This window comes from Phaethon aethereus (assembly GCF_964289735.1).
Source record: "Phaethon aethereus genome assembly, chromosome: 6".
Lineage (NCBI taxonomy): Eukaryota > Metazoa > Chordata > Aves > Phaethontiformes > Phaethontidae > Phaethon > Phaethon aethereus.
The window spans coordinates 21,354,800-21,374,359 of record NC_138580.1 but is presented as its reverse complement, the minus strand read 5'-3'; the positions used below and the strand labels follow the sequence as shown (position 1 = coordinate 21,374,359).

Below are 19,560 nucleotides of genomic sequence, written 5' to 3'. Positions count from 1 at the left end.
AGAGAATTATATGTAACCTCATACCTCTATTCTTGTAATAGGATTGTTTAAAAATCATTAAAATATTCTCTGATTCTGTGTGTTTTTTTCAGAGTGATTATATATTATCTGACTTACTAAAATGCTACAGTATTTTTCCATTACAATAGCCTCATATTTTCCTCCTGCTTCAGTGATGTTTGGAGGCTGGTTCAATAAGTGCAGAGTGCTGCACACAGGAAAGAATGTGCATGTATAGACTCCCTTTTTTGTTTGATGGGTATTGTGCAACTACCCTACTCAGCAACTAACTGGCATTATGAGAAACAGGTGCTTAAAATTGGTTTTGTCTTAAGAATCCATGAACAGTGGTATTTCTATCTGCAAAATATAAATATCATGAAATACATACAAAAATTTTACAGCAGCATTCACGCATTCACACAGGTTACTCTCATATAAGGAAAAAACCCCTATGGTATCCTAATGACAATGCTAAGTTTTAAGGTTTCTGCTAATCATCACAAATTTTGTTTGCCTGCAGTCTTTGCTGAGCATTCGAGGCTCCCTGTTCTCACCAAGGCGCAATAGCAGAACCAGTCTTTTCAGCTTCAGAGGTCGAGCAAAGGATATAGGATCAGAAAACGACTTTGCTGATGATGAACACAGCACTTTTGAAGACAATGATAGCAGAAGAGATTCTCTCTTTGTGCCACGCAGACACGGTGAACGGCGCAACAGTAACATTAGTCAGGCCAGTAGGTCATCCAGGATGCTGGCAGTGTTTCCAGTGAATGGGAAGATGCACAGCACTGTGGATTGCAATGGAGTGGTTTCCCTGGTTGGTGGACCATCTGTTCCTACATCGCCTGTTGGACAGCTTCTGCCAGAGGTGATAATAGATAAACCAGCTACTGATGACAATGTAAGAAAGTTTTAAATAGCTTAGGCATCATGGCCTTTTCTTACTGCACCAGCCAGTGTTTTCTACAGAATGGAACCCTTGGCAATGCTTCCTGGTTGGTCAAGCTGTGAATGCTCCTGCATCGTGTAAAACCTTTAATAAATAAAACAGCTAAGATAGGTTTGCAGCCTAAGCATTTGCTTACAAATATTCTCATAACTAACAAATGCAATTCACAGTTTCCAAGTAATAAAATATTAACTTACACATTCATAAAAGCACTGTGCTGTACTGCATTACTGTATTATGCTTTACTTTTGCTGATCTAAAGGTCCATCTGGCTGTGGTCTGCAAAATCATAGTTACTATAAAATTGAAAATAGTATACAAAAATGATATTATATAACTGCAGTCAATGTGATGCTGCTGTTACCACTTTATCAAAATTAACTAATAATGCTAATTTTGATAACATCCTTCCTTATAATCCCTGTTAAAAATATAAGGAAAATATCAATTTTTTATAAACATTTATTTCTCACTCCTATATATTTTCCATCCATTGCTGGTGCAGCTCTGTATTGTAGATAACAAACAGTTCACTGGAAGATCACACTTCAATACATACTTCCACAAATACAAATTTCTGCGTGAACATACATGCAGCACATATTGCTGCCATTCTCTTGCCATATACAAAGTAAGAGAAGATGTCTCAAAAAAAATTCTTGATTAATTCAAAGTTGTCTACTCACATTACTAGAAAAATACTAGCATGAGGAAGCATGAGGAGGTCAGACTTTTCTTACTTGCTACAGTTCGCCTAGGGGAAAAGACTATTATGTTACAAACCCCAAAATATTCTGTCAGCAGGAGCAAGGAAAAAAATTAGATTGCAAAAATTTTGTACAATATTTTGAACTCAATCCTTTTCCATTTGGTTAAATCATTTTCCATAGCTTGAAGGAAAGAAATCCAAAAGTTAAGTAAATAAACTCTCTGTCTTGAACAGTAGGTAACTATTGCCGCCTATCTTTTAAAGATTATTTAAAAGATACTAAAAAGTAATAAAAGTCTGACATGATCAAAATTGAAGTGCACGAAGCACGTATCCAAGCTAAGACGTTAACAACAGATTATATCTAGTATTTGCTTATCTTATTACTCCAGCATGGTCTTACCTGTTATTGTTTTCTGTATAGGGCACCACTACAGAAACAGAAATGAGGAAGAGAATATCAGGCTCTTTCCATGTTTCTATGGACTTCCTGGAAGATCCAGCTTTAAGGGAAAGAGCCATGAGTATTGCTAGCATCCTCACAAACACTGTGGAAGGTGTGTGCTATGCATAGCTTAATATTTAAAACCTGTTTTTTCAAGGGACTTCTGAAAATTTGAATTGAAACTTAAAAACGAATTTAAAGTAGTTTACCTGACACATACAGTCCCACAAACTGACACATATTTATCAGTAAACTCAAAGCTCTTTATTCACTAAGGATATTATATAACTAAGAATTTATATCTCATTTTCTTGCCACCATCTACCTCATGTGGTCATCAGGATTACAAAATTATGTTTGATGGTGATAACTGAGTGGAGGCTTATGCATAATAATTAAAAATATAATGTTGGACACAAAAAGGCCACTGAACATTTTTCAAATATATGCGACCACTGTTAAAATATATATGCATTTTTAGAAGTTTATTTATTCAGTTACTCTTTAAAGAAGTGCTATTCTAGGTGATAAGAATGTTTTTTTCTTGAACTAGGAATGAAAATTATATTGAAAATTTTTACCTAAACACCACAAATTTCAAAATAAAAATATTTACATAGTAGAACAGTAAGTGAGAAGAACAGGCTGAAGTGTAATCAAGGAGCAATAAAATACATAACTCAAATTCATGCATAAATTGATACTGATCAGAATAGTGATCGGAATACAAAGAAGTTGTGCTTGATAGATAAGCTTTGAATGAAATAAATACATTTGATACCAATTTTTAAAGACTTTCTTGAAAAGCTCTGTTGAAAAAGTATAAACGGCATGCTTATAGGAGGTTAATCAGTACCAGTTTGGATTGACAACTCAACTGGTACAACTCATAAAGGATTGAGGAATGTTAGAGCAATCACATAGTTACCTGTATAAACTTTCTTTTCCAACAGAACTTGAAGAATCAAGACAGAAATGCCCACCATGTTGGTATAAATTTGCAAATATTTTCTTGATCTGGGACTGCAGTCCGCATTGGTTAAAAGTAAAACATATTGTCAACTTAGTGGTAATGGACCCATTTGTTGACCTGGCTATTACGATTTGCATTGTTTTAAATACACTCTTTATGGCTATGGAACATTATCCGATGACCGATGAATTCAATAATGTACTTTCAGTTGGAAATCTGGTAAGTCTGTTGGGTTTTTATGTTCATGATTTAGAAGGAAGGCTGTCTGAAATAACTAAAAGAAGTTTTAACAGCTTTTTAACAGCTTTTTTTTTTACTCTTTAGAAAGTAGATTTATTGAACATGTACTGCCTTCCAGATACAACTCCATCAGAACATTTTTTGAAATTTCACTGTCAACCCTGGCTCATGTAACTTAGGATACTGTAAAACCAATCTAATGCAGTGCTCTCCTAAGCCAAATTAAAAATTTAAAAAATGGCACCAAAGCTACATTAAGTAAAGTCCCTCTTAAACAGAAGCTGATTTGTCTAACCACTAAACCAGGAAATGCATTACTTCCATGAAAAAGACACTATGCAAATAAACAGTGCTACTTTTTCAATCAATACAATACAAATCTTTAAATTATTAATGTCTTTTTAATTGCTCTGTTTCCTGAGCACATGTTTACAGTAGCTAAAAGACCCATTTAAAAGCATTTCTAGAATTTTCTTCTGTTAAAGACTTTATGTGGATATGTAGATTGTTTTCTTTATGTTTTATGTAAAACTATGAAAAATATCCTGCAGTACTTTTTCCTCTTGTAGTTTTTGTATTTCTTATTGTCATAAATTTCCTCATGTTGTCAACTATATTTTCTCCCTTCTACTTCAAAAAGATAAATTATTAAAGAAATCAGGAGTTAATTTTTTGTAGCTTTGATGCTTTTGAACTGACAGGTTTGATCACATAGAAGTATCTGCAGCTGCAGTCCTACTTTTTCTCTTCTTTTAAGAATTTATTTCTTATAATGGGATTTTTAATAATCCTTGTTTTGTAATGAGGAAAAAATATCTCAGATTATGTAAAAAACTACAGGATTTGGAAGGGGGAAATAATAGATAAATGCATAGCTGGTTTTCATATACTTAAAATAAGGGAAATTCTGAATCTGAGTTTCCTGGTAAAATGTAAAATCTTGTGGCATTTTATAGATTTGTTTTCCAACCACGAATATGCCACATAAACCTTGGTGTATACCTGACTAAAAAGGGAGTGCAAGAGAGCCTGTCTATAAGCACCACACTCTTCCAGTCTTAGGCTCCCTAACATAAACCCTTTCTGCAATATAGAGGCTCTCCGGGCTCACCTGTTCCACTAGTTCCTCTTTAAAGCTCCTTGAAAACCTCACCATCCTGATCATTAGGAACCTAAGTCAGCATTTCAAACTGTGTTTATTCATTCCTACCTCTTTGTCAGTGGTTCCAATCCTGTATCTTAAAAATAGTAACCTTTCCCTCTCTGTGTTTTAAATCTGAAATGTATCTAAAGACTGTAATGAAGTCTAGCTTGAGCATTGGTGTTTCTAGGCAGAGGAAGTCAGACTCTTTTTGTCCATTTCCTGATTATCCCAGTTAGATTATTTTCTTTAGCTGTCCCATTTTTTGTTCAGATTGCTTGAAAATGGGTTATCAAAACCAAAAAAGAAAGCATTTCAGACCAGGGCTCAGGCAGCATTTAACAGTGGCTTTAGTACATTTCTGTCCTACAGAAAATTCTTCTGAGACTTCTCTCAAAGCTACTCAGGGTCACTAAACTTGGTGGCTCCTAAATATGATTCCTACTTCATTCAGCATAGCATCCCATGATGAGAAAGCATTACCAGCAATATCATGTTTAAAATGCATTCTTAAATGCACTTCCATTCCTTGCGTTAAAGTGACGGGGCCAATCAACTTCAATGAACTTACTGGCAGTACCCAGGTAGAAGTTCCTCAGCTTCAGCAACGCGTTGTATCTCAGTCGATCCCCATCTGGTATAAATTATCTTATCTCTGTTGAACCGAATGGGATTATGGCAGGTTATATCAGCAAAGGAGCTGCCCCTCTGGAGTCTTAGATTTGGCCTCATTCGTGCTGCTATATAATGTGATTATTATACGAAGAAAGATGTTATAACATGTAATTTCTTGGAAAGCATTCTGGTTTATGTTGTGAAAATCAAATTTGCGATTTTGTTTGTGTACAATACATGAGAAAGTTCATAATCTGATAGAGTTGAAATCAGATTATAAATGTTATAAAAGATAAGTTTATATAATTTGTTTAGTATAAAATGTAGTTAACTGAAAAAATTACTTTGTTTGTATGGCACTTGTTAAAGGAAGGTGGGCATAATAAATCACTACAGTACTCTGAAATATTTTTAAGTATCAGTTTTGGATAAGACATTGAAGATATATAGCTTGAATTAAAAACCTAGACAACAGCTAACTGTGTAATATATTTCACAATGAAATAACAAAGGGCATTTTGAATTCAGGTCTTCACTGGAATCTTCACAGCAGAAATGTTTCTCAAGATAATTGCAATGGATCCTTACTATTATTTCCAGGAAGGCTGGAATATTTTTGATGGTTTTATTGTAACCCTTAGCTTGGTTGAGCTTGGTCTTGCAGATGTGGAAGGACTCTCAGTTCTTCGATCATTCAGATTGGTAAATATACATCAATTGCACTCATTTTTCACTGGGAATTAAAATATTTTTTTTCCCTTAAAAATTTTCTTGATGGTTGCCATGATACTGATCCTGATGTTTCTTTCATTAGTACAAATAGTTATTACTTGTGGTATCTTACTGTCTTCAGTTGATAGAGATCCAGACAAATAGATAGAAATGGGTGCCCTGGGCCTATTTCCAATATGTTTATTGTATATAAATATATATATTTATAGGTATATCTATTATATGTATAAAAATATATATATACATATATACACACTTTAAACATCCTGCTTTGCAGAAACAAGTCGACTCTTGTCGACACAAATGTGTTGTGCTCTGATTGGCATCACAGGAATAGGTCTCCTCTACAAATACCATTAGAAAAGTGGCACAGATTATTTTAACAGATGAAGCCTAGATTTCAAATTCCATGTAATATGACCAGTAGCTTCAGTAAATCTCCACAAATTAACTTTAAAATATCTTTGTGTCTTTCTTGATGGTTGTCCTAACAATATTTTTCTTTTCTTCCAGCTACGAGTTTTCAAGTTGGCAAAATCTTGGCCAACACTAAATATGCTGATAAAAATTATTGGTAACTCTGTGGGAGCTCTGGGCAATTTGACCCTGGTGCTGGCCATCATAGTGTTCATTTTTGCTGTGGTTGGGATGCAGCTGTTTGGGAAAAACTACAAGGAATGTGTCTGCAAAATTGCAAGTGACTGTGTACTTCCACGCTGGCACATGCAGGATTTTTTTCACTCTTTTTTGATTGTATTTCGAGTGTTGTGTGGAGAATGGATAGAAACAATGTGGGACTGCATGCAGGTTGCTGGCCAAGCCATGTGCCTTACTGTCTTCATGATGGTCATGGTGATTGGAAACCTAGTGGTATGTAATCAAAGCATTAGCAAAAAATTGTTTGGCAATAGAGTGAGCTCAATCCTGAAGTGACCTAAGTGCTCTGGCTCTGCTTCAACAAAGCACTTAAGCAGGTGGTTTCAAGCAATGCTTAAAGTTAAGCTTAAGAGCTTTTTTGGAATGAGAACAAAGTATTTTGCAATATCAAAATCCTAAGAATGTTAGAGTGAGCACTTAGTCACATTCTTAATTTGTTTTTTGGCTCTCTGTAAATATTTTGTGCTTCAAATAATTTTAGTTTATGGGCTCTTTATAAACCATTTCCTGTGGATTTTTTTTATTATTTATCCCATATAATTAGTTAGCTAAATAATCTACTTACTCCTGTGTGATGAGAGAAATTAAACTTTTTAATGATACTGAATAGCAAATCTGTCATGTCCATTTTTAGATTATAAAATTTTGAATCAAAATATTTATATACTGTGGGGATTTAAAGACACATTTACAAACAGTTGTAGGAGTATTTTTGAATAGTGAAAAGGGCCTAAGCAAAATTTTAAAAGCTCAGTCTTTTATGGGGAAGAGAGAAAGTTTTAAGGGTGCTTTTCTCTGGTTATGGTGAATTATGGGGATTTCAGTCTTTGATGTCACTAATACAACAATTTTTAATAAAATAAATGTTCTTTGTTAGGATAAAGTTCAGAATGTCCTTTTTTTCTACCTTTCTGCAGGTCCTGAACCTATTTTTGGCCTTGCTCTTGAGCTCATTTAGTGCAGACAACCTTGCCGTGACAGATGATGACAATGAAATGAATAATCTCCAAATCGCTGTAGCAAGAATGCAGAAGGGCATAGATTATGTGAAAAGAAAAGCACGCGAATTCATACAAAAAGCTTTTGTTAAAAAACAAAAAGCTTTAGATGAAATCAAACCACTTGAAGATCTGAACAACAAAAATAGCTGTATTTCTAACCATACAACCGTGGAACTAAGCAAGGACCATGACTATATTAAAGATGCAAATGGAACAACTAGTGGCATAGGTACAGGTAGCAGTGTGGAAAAATACATAATTGATGAAAGTGATTACATGTCATTCATAAACAACCCAAGCCTCACTGTGACAGTGCCGATTGCTGTGGGTGAATCTGACTTTGAAAATCTAAACACAGAGGAATTTAGTAGTGAATCAGACCTGGAAGAAAGCAAAGAGGTATATATCTATTTTGTGCATTTCTCTCTGATCTTTTGAGTATTTTTCTTTTTTTTTTTTTTAGCATAATCCAGTGTATTAAGTTCTTAATCATTTGTTATTTTGACACTTTTTTGTACATGGGCATAAATGAGTGTATAAAGGAGGGTTTAATTCTTGATGAACAAAAGTGTGAGAAAGGGTTAGAAATTACAGTCTCTAAGAGGAGATAACAGGCCAGGCAATGGGAGACCAAATCAACCCCTAAGAACTGTTTATGGTCCATATGGTAGTTGCAACAACTAATAGAGCTGAGCAGTGCCTTAGCTACAGCTTTATTCCAGCCAAAACTTTTGCATGTCTCCTGTAACAAAGGTCCAATGAAGAGCACCATACATCTTCTCTCTGCCACTCAAAGAATCCCCTTCTATGGGATTTTTTTGTGAGCAGGTATAAACCAGAAAACACAGAGATAGTTCATGTATACCCTTTAGACAATGGAATTCTTTTAGATTTTAAAATTGTCAGCTCTTCTAGACCTAGATTCCCATAAAAAGACGTTTTAACCATAGACTCTTCATATACTTCAAATTCACTTAGTTGTTAAAACTGAAGAATAGTATCAGCAGATGAACGGATCTCATGCTGCTAAGGAAATATGAAAGCAGGCTACAGGTATAAAGCCTTGTTGAGAACAGTATTTTTAAAAAACATATTAAGGCTATAGCTGTTCCTTTACATGACTTTTTGTCTGTGGCTATTTTAACAAAATAACTTAAATTGATTTGATAACATAATTTGCAAAACAACTACACCCTCAGTGACTTAGTTTGTTGACATTTTAGTCAAATCAGAAAATTATCTTTCCAGACACTTAACAAAATTAATTTTCTGACTTGAGAAACTTTAGCCTTAAACTAGCTAGTTTCCATTCTGGTAGCAATCTGGTTTCTTTGTGGGACAGCTCATCTTCCCCTGCCACTGTTGTATTGCTAACAGTACTTCAGGCACCTGATTTTAGGCTAGCTGAATTCTGTGTGCATAAGCCCTCCCTTCTGTGTGCATAAGCCCTCTTGTGTTGTCAACAAAAATCCAATGTTAAGCTAAGTGCAGTCTTTGGATCCTCCCCTGAGAAAGGAGACCTGTACAAACCAGGCTCTCCCCATGGCAAACTATTTCAGAGCCAGTGGTGTTCCCATTTCCCAACTAATATCTGAGACATTACTATTTCTTTTCCTGTTAAATATTAGCCAAAATATCTTATAATTTTGCTTTGAGTCAAGCTTCTGAACCACTGCCACAAGAGAGGTTTTAATAATGTGCTTGAGCACATTATGAACTTTCCCCAGCAGGAAGAATTTTGAAATAAAGCAACATTTAGACAAAGATCCATTGGAGAAAAACAGTGACTGGTCATCTACTCTCCCCACAGCTACCTCAGTGCTGGCCAGTCCAGTCCAGTCTTCCAACCCATCATAGAGCAGGCAGTCAAATGCAGTAACACAAGCTGGTTTATGACTGACCAATGGGGAATAGATTCAGCTTAGGAAAGCTTTCTGCAAATGTGCTGCTACCTGTAGGACCAGGGTTACCTTTTATCCTGCTGAGAAAGTATTATGATATTTCTAACTTCCTGCTTATGAAAGAGCAGCTGTTATGTAGTTTTCTGTGGAACATCCATCCAGCCCTGCTGTTTTGGATTTGAATCCAACTTCTTATTTTATATCGACTGTTAGTATAATGGGACTATAGAAAAGAAATTATAAACACCAGAACAGCAGAACCTTTGAATTAGATGAGTTTTTGATGAGAACTCACATAGAAAAGACTGTATGGATTCTCCACTTGCAGGAGAGAGGACACTAACAGGCAAGTTCAAGCTGACTTGAGACCATATTGAGTTTTTCAGCACCATTTCTGGAGTTTTACAGTGCTGGCCAAGGTCCTTTTTTGCTGATTGGGTCAGCTCTAAAAGTGGAGGTTTCTGCGGGGGTTTTGCTTGCTTGTTTGTTTTGGATTGTTTTTTAGCTGAGTACTCTTTTCTCCCTTAGAAAAGTAACAAATTTATCATCTTAAAATTATAATTTACACTGTTAATTTCAAAGAGATTAATTTTAGTGTGCAAAAAGTATCTGACAATATTACAGAAAATCTGCTTCTTAGAAGAAAACAGGGAAATAAAATGAAAAGGTTTTTTTCCAAAAATTAAAAAGCTTTGGAAAAGTTTTGAAAAGTATTTTCAAAATATAAATTTTCAAAAACTAAATTCAAAAACATTTTGAAAAGTAGTAAGTCATAAAGAGAAGGTTGATTTGTGAAAATTAGATTACTACAAGTATACAACATTTTGTAAAAATATCAGAGAGGCAACAGTGAGGTGAAAATGTAATTTGAAAAAACCTCTATATATTGATCCTTGTGACAAATGGCAGTGCCTGAAATTGGATACATCAGCTCATTTTCCTGATAAAGTTGAAACATTGTTCTTCCAGTCTCTATAGTCACCACAAGGTAAAATTAACTAAGAATTGGCTACTTAAAATATTACAAATTTTATGAAGCACCATGCAACTCAACATCAATGAGTCCTGGAATTGTTGCTGAAAAATGGACTGCCTGCTGCATTAATAAGGGTTTTGTTGTTAGGGTTTGGGAATTTTTGTCCTCAATATCAAAAAGCCTGCTGAACCTATATTGGATTTATTCTATTATTTTGTTTCCCTCTACATCCTTAGATATGTTTCCCTCACAATTTTTTACCCAATCTTTAGCCTTGATCCTAACCAGCTAGATTGCAACAAGGTCACAGCTGCATGTTACAATGCTTTGAGAATTTTTAGAATGAGGATTAGCTTAAGTGCATTCAGTTTTTTAAGGTTTGGTTTACACCTTTATGCTCATCATGTTACTGAAAATTTGAGTAGGTTATAAATCACATTCTGATGTTTTATGGGCCATCTTTAATTTACCTCAGCTGTATTGTATGCAGCTTCTGCTTCACTCTGAGCTAGACTTTCAGCAATTCTGAAGTATAGCCTTCTCTGCTGATCAGTACTTTTTCCGCTCATTCCTCTGAGCTCCCACCTCATTTATATAGTTATATTTAGGCTCTTACCTGCTTTTCAGTAGACACTACAGATTTCTGCATATGTATTTAAGCTTCATTATTTCTATGTAGGTCAAGAGATCATTGCTACTTATGGCTAGTTGTCGTCATAAATCTTTGCAGACTTAGAATCATCATCCATTTTTCAGTTTAAATCATAACTTTGCTTAAAGCCTTATCTATCACCGATACACCTTCTATTTAAAGGATCCATACAATGCAGAAGGAAAACCAAAGATTGTACAAATTTCACAAGTTTATCAGCAATTTACTTATGTTGAATATGAGAAGATTCAAAAACATGGCAGAATTATTTACTTATTCTGAAAACAATGAATATTTGCCTTAAAAATATTTACTGTGCATTTATGATGCTTTTTTTTTTTTTTTATTTTGCAGAAGTTAAATTTGTCTAGTTCATCTGAAGGTAGCACAGTTGATATTGGACTTCCTGCAGAAGAGCAACCAGAAGCTGAACCTGAAGAAGCCCAGGAGCCAGAGGCCTGCTTCACAGAAGGTGTTTGGAACAAAAATACTAGCAATACTTATTCATGAAATACGGAATAATTATCTATTTAAACTAACTATTAATATTTTTTATTTAATTACTCCTTTGCTAATGTTTAAACTATGATTATTAGTGGCAGTACTTTTAGGCTATAATTTTCCATATGAATACTAATATGACAATTATACTATATCTGATAAACAATTAAGAAAACATTTTATCAGAAATTTATCATCTTTTTTAAATAAGAAAAATATATTACTGAAAGATTTAATTTAGTATGAACTACTGTACTTTCTGAGTTTAGTTACAGTCTCACAGATAATAAAATAACACACTATTTTTATACCACTCTTCATAGATATCTATCAAAGTGCTTTATACAGCTGTTGAGTGGTAAATAAAAACTGCACCTAGGTGGTCTTGTGCAAAAAGCTAAATGAACCTTCCACAAATTGGCAAAAAAAGAAGCAAGAGCCTCTGAGTGCCACCGGGGACAAGAACTGTCTCACCTGGTGGACTCATTCATCTTTCATGCTTCCTTCTATTGGCCCTTTTACATAACTCAATAAAACAAGAATTTGGTCATAAACTTTATTTGCAAAGGCATTTCCTTGTGAGAAATCTTATGGATGTGTGCATGTGAAGGAGGTGGGGAAAGGAACAGATTTAAAACAGTAATGTAAGGATGCAAATGTCATTTTTGGTATCTGTAAGCAAAAGGTAGATCTAGACTTTAGAAAATATATGCTATAGTCAGTGCTGGCGTTGAGTTACGGACATGGTAACAGACATTTCTTTAGAAATTTACACTAAACTAGTAAGAAGTAGTACTTTAATAGACTTGTATCTGGCAAATACCATTATTGATTACTAGTATTATTCCACCTAAATGGAAGAAGAAACAAAATCAAGTCAGCAGCTAAATCATAAAAGCTTAAATAAATTAAGGGCACAAGTTAGAAAAGTTAGCTAGTACTGAAAATCTCAGAACTCAGATAGCAAGCTTAGAATTTTTTCATACAATAAATGCAACATTGTCTGACATTAGTATTCCAAACAAAAGAAAGTATAATTTAATAACACTTGCCTATATCTTACTATATAACTATATTACATTATCTACTATACATTTGGATAAGTTTGTAGATTTTTACTCATACTTTGTATTTTGTAATTTGGCTTCATGTTCCATGGACTTTTATCTTTTTGTGTGCACTGTATTGAGTGCTTAGTTCTTGATAAATGAGAAATACTTTCTTCTCACTTGTTCATTTAATTGTAAATTCCAATTGTCTCAGTGTCAATTTTTTTGCTTTGGAGAAAAGGAAGCTAATCTAGATGAAAAACTATTGGGTTTTTACTAAATAGCACAGCTTCTGGAAAGGTAGCATTGTATCATTAACAGAATGCAGAATCAAATTAATGTAATTCAATTAAATCTTTTTTTTTTTCCTCAATACATACACTGTTTGAAAGGCTGTGTACGAAGGTTCAAGTGCTGTCAAGTAAGTATAGAAGAAGGGAGAGGAAAGCAGTGGTGGAACCTTAGAAAAACTTGCTTCAAGATTGTTGAACACAACTGGTTTGAGACTTTCATTGTCTTTATGATTCTCCTCAGTAGTGGAGCTCTGGTAAGTAAAACATGAACAGAGTGTTATGGTGTTGTCAAAAAACTTCTTAAAAGTTGCCTCTTTGAATATTGTTTGAACCTTGCTTTCTCCACCAGAAAGAACACACAATTCCATGTCTTCAAATGGCAGGACTAAATTTTAGTCAGACCTTTGAAAGAATAGGTAGAAAAAGTCTCTTCTCGGCAATATGTTGAAAAAAGAACAGACATATTTGATTAGAGAGGGCTTAAATTGTTTGCTGAAAATTATAATTATATGCCTGAAGCAGGGAGAGGGACAACATGCAAACAAGAGAACATGTTTAAATTTATTATTTGAGCTTGCTCACTAGTTTTATTCAGGGAAAAGTACTTCCACTGCTGAAAAAAAGACACTTGGAAGTAACTGTGATGGCATAAACAACTCACAATACCTTGCAAGAGCCAGAGCTGCCTTATAGACTCTTATAAATGTTATATGCTAGAACAACAAGAAAGATGAAAACAGTGCATTTGTAATTATTCCCCTCTAAGAATATGAATTTATTAATTATGCTTCTAATTCAGCTTCTACATATTCATACACGTAGACTAAAGGGATATCTGTAAAAACATGAATTTGCCAATCATCAGGCTGTAAGCTTAATAAGCGTGTGAGGCCAGAATAAAGAGAAGCCAAGCATAACATACATCTATAACAATAAAAGAAACAAAACATACCAATAATATATTATTTCACAAATACAAATAATAGCAAAGAATACAGAAATTGGAGATAAACTGTTAAATAAAGCTGAGCCTTGACATACTGAGCTGAAGTTTCTTAGGCAAACTAGTTGCCCTGAGATAACATAGAGTATATCTAGCATCTGCCCTGGTAGATTCAATTGCCCTTCAGTAAGTTACTTAAGTTCCTACATCATAAAACAAAATTGCACTGCAAAATTATATTATAAACTGTTTATGACCACTCCCAACAATTTAAAATACTGTTAATGGTTAGCAGTTTATAATTATACCTAACATCAGTTGTGGTTAAATCTGTAAAAATCATTCTTTGGAGTGGTCTATTATCAACATAACCATCAAATAAGCAACACTTACTCAACACCATGCGACACCTTCCCTGTGATTTAAAACCTACTGAAATAAAAAAAGACTTACATCGACACTATTGGATTTTGGATGATGCTACCAAATGGAGAAAACCTTTAGTGACAAGAATGTAAATGAGAGAAAAGTGCTGGCAGGAGATGTGATAAAGGTGAATTCCCATCATTATATTTAGAGAAAGTTCGAAATGAGATCCCACAGTGTTAGCATCTCATGCTTGTGAAGCTAAGGTGTATTTTATCCACAGAACACACAGCACATTTGTGAAACTGCTTCAGAGATCAGAGATTAGCCCAAGACTCTGGAGATGGGAGATCCTGCTCTGCCTTCAACTTCCTTTGTGATACTGAAAAGGTCTCTTTGGACCTGCCAGTACTGTATCCCAGTGTCCACCCTACAGCCACACTCCAGACAGTCCCACTGTCATTACAGCCAGGAAATCTGGCAGGCACAGGCACACTGCAGGCTGCCTGCAAACCCCTATCTTAGAGGCATTCAGGCAGGGAGCACACACGATTCTAGCTGCCAAGAGCACTGCTAGCTTAGCCTCTGGTGTACTCTCATTTATAAAAAAGAAATGGTATGTGGTGGCTCTGTTAACAATTACATATTACTGTCAGGTACCATAGTGCCTGATCTAAGTGTCCAAAATTACTGATAGACAGATGTTAATTCGATGATTGATAGACAAACACTAATCATTTTAAATAACAGATGTAGAGTGATTCAAAAGCAGGATGGGTAAAAATGAATGTTAGTATCAATAAATACCCTAATTTTTGCAAGCTAGCAGATCATTCCAGGTCTTTCAATCCAATAAAATAGATTGTTATTCATAAATAAGTAATAGCATAATTAAAATGTTACAGCAATTAAAGGAAATATTTCTTGGAGGATAGGAGGAATGTCTGAAAAACAGAAGCTGTATGCTTTTTCAACTGTCTACAAATGAAAACACACAAAAAGTGTAAATAACATTGCAAGGATCTCAGAAATTTTATGTATCTCATAATCTCATATTCCTGTGAACAAAACAGTAAAGCAGGTATTTGATTTAGATAAATATTTTTTTAAGAAAGGAAGAACTTGTTTTATGACTTATTACTTAAATTTTTCAAAAAGCAACAGGACTTAAAAACATAAGATAAACTGTATTGTCATTGTCCTGAAAATTACAGCTATGGGCCCAGATTTTGGAAATGGATCTACCTACATACGAAATGAATGATCGCAGTATAATTCGGTTTAGGCACACCACTCTGCAGAATCAGTGGTCTTTGTGAGTACTGAAAATGATCTGAGAATTCAGATTCACCATCATTTTCATTATTCACATTCATCATTATTCAATAAATAAATAAAAATCTCTGACCAGTGAAGTGGTTGCTGTGTAATATCTGCTTCTCCCTCCTGCAACCTGGAAAATACAATTCCATAGGGGAAAAACAGGTATATATTGAGTTAGCAGAAAAGGAGATATCAGATAAAAGTGACACTCCCATGCCTTTTCTTGAAGAAAGATTGTTTCCTTTTTTTGTTGCTCCCCCCCCCTTTTTTTTTTGTTACAACATGATGTCCAATAACAAAAGGGAACAACAAATATCTTTGAATTTGTTCACCCATAGGCTTTTGAAGACATATATATTGAGCAGCGCAAAACTATCAAGACCATGCTGGAATATGCTGACAAGGTCTTCACTTACATCTTCATTCTGGAAATGCTGCTGAAGTGGGTGGCCTATGGCTATCAAACATACTTTACTAATGCCTGGTGCTGGCTGGACTTCCTGATTGTCGATGTATGTAGTATATTTCCTAGGTGTTACTTTTATATTTGCCTGATTTTTTTTTTAATTACTTGCTCTAGTTTACTTTTCAATTTAAAAAGTAAGATAGATGGAAAAAATGCTGTATTTCTCTGTCTTTCACTTTAAACTTACAACACTGCCTTCCTATACCCGAGTTAAGAAAGACTGGAAGTTCTCCTGATAACAAAAGAACCTCATATGGTAGCCCAACATGCAGTTAAAGGGTTTATCCCAGCACTGTTGTTGAACAAGGTAGTGCTGTCCTCTATTCTGCCCCTGGCAGCTCATTCCCACCTTCAGACCCGCCTTCCCCCCTGCTGCAGTCAAAGTCGCATCCAGCATTTAGATGGGTGTCTGGTCCACCAGACTTCAGATGCTCATCTGGATTAAAACTCCTCTGGCAAGAGAACAAACATGATGTCCACAAATTTCAGCATATGGCTGAATTAGGGTTTTACAAGGAATGCAATATGTGTCTGTAGCATTGGTGGTGTGGCTTACTGAGTATTAAAACTCCCATGAATATTACCGAAATGGCAATCTTCACAGCTGTGTTTGAAATCAGGCTCAACAATCTTCCCTTCAAGAGTTATCTAATAGTTACAACTCTATTGTGCTCTGCTGTGAAATGGGGGAGACAATTTCTTGATGTATTAATGCAGTTACGGAGAATTTAAAAAAAGGAATGTCCTAAGTATGCCTCCTTGAGAAAACCTCCAATGTGCAGAAACCCATACTGTTTCTGCAGTCTATGAAGTTCTGTGTGTGAAACTAAAATACTATGTTTTACGTAGTTACAAAACCACAACCAGTCGCTACATTTTTAAGATAGGAATTTCTGGTAAAACTTTCTGGAAAAACAAATATTAAACAAGCTCAATTTTAAAATTAAGATGCACTTTGTCTTGGCTTCAATGACTTAGAAACAGGCACTGAGTAGGTAAAAGGTGAACTTCATAAGCAGTTATTGACCCAAAGAATTGCTAAAAACGCAACAGTTTCTGAGTGTGTTCCCAGCACACAAGGGCTAATCAAAGAGTTTACTTCACTTTGTTTCATGACTGGTGCCTACAACCTTTTTGATTGGTGTACATTACGGATTACATATATCTAAGATTCAGCTTTATATATACAGCTACAGATAGCCACATTCAAACATAGTAGTCATACAAAGAAAGGACCCTCTCTTTGGAAAACACTTTTGCTCTTTAGTATCTAAATTCTTCTCAAAATGGGTACACCTATAAGAAAAAGCTTGAAGAAGCATGCAAGCACTGGTGCCTTTTCTAAACTAATTTTCACTAATTTTTGACCTTATTTAAATCATAATACCCCAAACAACCATCTTGTGAATGTGAAAATTTGAATATTACTTTGTGTGAAGGTATAACACATATTCAAGTGTCTGAATAAGCTCATGATTAAATCCTGGATTTACACACCTGGGTATTTTCTTTACTTTGTCTCTAGATTATGGCAGCTTGAAAGCTTGAAAGTTTTCAGCAGTATGATGAATGTGTTGAAGAAAGAAATTCAGGTTTCAGAAGGACCTAGTTTTGTGGGTTGCTAGAGCTGAGGATTGACAAGTACAGAAAAGCTATCAACTTTTAAAAGCTGAAGATTTCACATAGAATGCTTGCTTTTAAATATGGTTCATAAAGAGCACTGTCCTACAGTGCTTTCTACCCGATGGATTGTTCCTTATAATGAAAGAGTACATGAGATCATTGTGCTATTTTTGGCCCAATAAATAAATAGGCAAGGAATTAGAACAGGGTAATAAAGGAACATTTAGGGGAAATGGGAAGAAAACAGAAGGTATTATTTTGGACAGCAGCCATAGAAAATGTAGAGAATATGGTATTTCTCACTGAGGTAATGTAGGGATTCAGAGTACATAAAGGCCTGTGGACATGAGACTTTATTACATCTGCTGACTCTGGAACTGTTCGTATAAGGTCTTTGAAAAACAGCATAATCCAGGTTAATGTCAGCCTGTAGAGCACATAAATTCAGCAGTCAGGCAAAAGAACTAATCAGTGTAACTGAATATAGAAAAATTAATCCTTTCTACCGATTTCCAGAAGAGCAATGTTGCTCTGTGACCCATCTGTTAATTCAAAACAGGCTCCAGTCATGCCCTTTCAGTTGTGGGCAATCAAATGGGCATTATCAGCTATAATTACTGATCCCAACAGCATTGTAAGCCAAAGAAATATTGAGAGCAATACCTAAATTGGTAAAAAGAAGAGAGTAATTTAATTTGCTTTTTTGTGGTTTTAAATGCCCTTAAATTACTAGCAAAATATGAAATTCAGAAGTATTAGTGTTTCCAGATATTGTTACCTTATGATATTTTTGTTTGTTTATTCACCTATCCTACTCTTCTTTCATATTAATTCTTTTTTTTTTTTTTTTTTCATTTAAAAGACTTCCTATTCCTGGAGAAAGTGGTTCAAAATTATATTCTTCTAAAGAAGTTTATATCTCACTTCTATGGTATGTAAAGTAGTATGTACAATATAATAATTTTTACTTTCCTGTTTTCATATAGGTCTCTTTGGTTAGCTTAACAGCAAATGCATTGGGTTACTCTGAACTTGGTGCCATTAAGTCCCTTAGGACACTAAGAGCTTTGAGACCTCTAAGAGCTTTGTCACGATTTGAAGGCATGAGGGTAAGACAACACGAAAGAATCTGAAACTATGCATGCATAGAAAGAATCCATGCATGCAGAATAAGGAATGACAAGTCCATGCAGTAAGGCTGCACTATCTTTTTATCTATTGCATATCTTTTACTAACAGATAAGCAAAAAGCTTCATCAATTCACCTAAATCCATATGCAGTATCACATAGAAGTTACATTCATTAAGGTTACTTTACTTTCTAGCCAATCTCAGGAGTTTTCCTGGTTATTTGAAATTACGAACTATGAACTGTCTTACTAGATGCTTAATAATGAATAAAATGCAGCAAGATTTTATTAATTTTTACTGATAAACATATCACAATATTTATACAGGAATCTAATTTAGCATTAGTTAATTATATTTTCTGTTACCAGTTGAAATCCTTCATTTTTCTTCATATTTGATAAACCACCTTTGGTCAAACCACACTGAATTTTACTAGATGGTACTACAGATATATTCATACCCACTAGTGGTTTAAATCTATTTCTGAGCTTGGCTGACTTTAAAAACAAATCAAGTTATTTGATTTCTCTGTGAAATTACTCTTTTTGTAAGGTAAATACTCTTCTTATTTCAACAAATCTCTATTCAATATTCAATACAACGTAAGGTTATTACTTAGTTATTCTGAGCAACTCAGAGGCCCTGCTTACTATTCATCTCACTCAAGAAAGCATTTTAATTATTTTTTCATTTGTTTATACCTTCCGTTCCTTAAAGCCACTGAATACAAACTAACTCTATATGCATGTCATGGAAATATGTTAAGAGAATGTTTTTTTGCTACTTCATGGAAACATAAGAGGAAACAATGCACTAATGAATTTAAAATCAATTATAATCAAGTCAATCAAATCAAATTGAGGCTCAGAAT

At 34.6% G+C, this 19,560-nt stretch overlaps 1 protein-coding gene across 1 annotated transcript in view; it reads left to right on the top strand.

Moving 5' to 3' along the window:
• The window catches only part of LOC309406182 (sodium channel protein type 1 subunit alpha), a gene marked incomplete at both ends in the record, with an annotated part of 67,922 nt that overhangs the window by 23,462 nt on the left and 24,900 nt on the right, over positions 1 to 19,560 (top strand). Inside the window, 10 exons of the mRNA XM_082001265.1 lie at positions 524 to 904; positions 2,086 to 2,218; positions 3,060 to 3,298; positions 5,604 to 5,777; positions 6,321 to 6,677; positions 7,382 to 7,864; positions 11,349 to 11,466; positions 12,937 to 13,091; positions 15,808 to 15,981; positions 18,545 to 18,667. Coding sequence (XP_081857391.1) covers positions 524 to 904; positions 2,086 to 2,218; positions 3,060 to 3,298; positions 5,604 to 5,777; positions 6,321 to 6,677; positions 7,382 to 7,864; positions 11,349 to 11,466; positions 12,937 to 13,091; positions 15,808 to 15,981; positions 18,545 to 18,667 — 2,337 coding nt within the window. The remainder of the gene's footprint in view (positions 1 to 523; positions 905 to 2,085; positions 2,219 to 3,059; positions 3,299 to 5,603; positions 5,778 to 6,320; positions 6,678 to 7,381; positions 7,865 to 11,348; positions 11,467 to 12,936; positions 13,092 to 15,807; positions 15,982 to 18,544; positions 18,668 to 19,560) is intronic.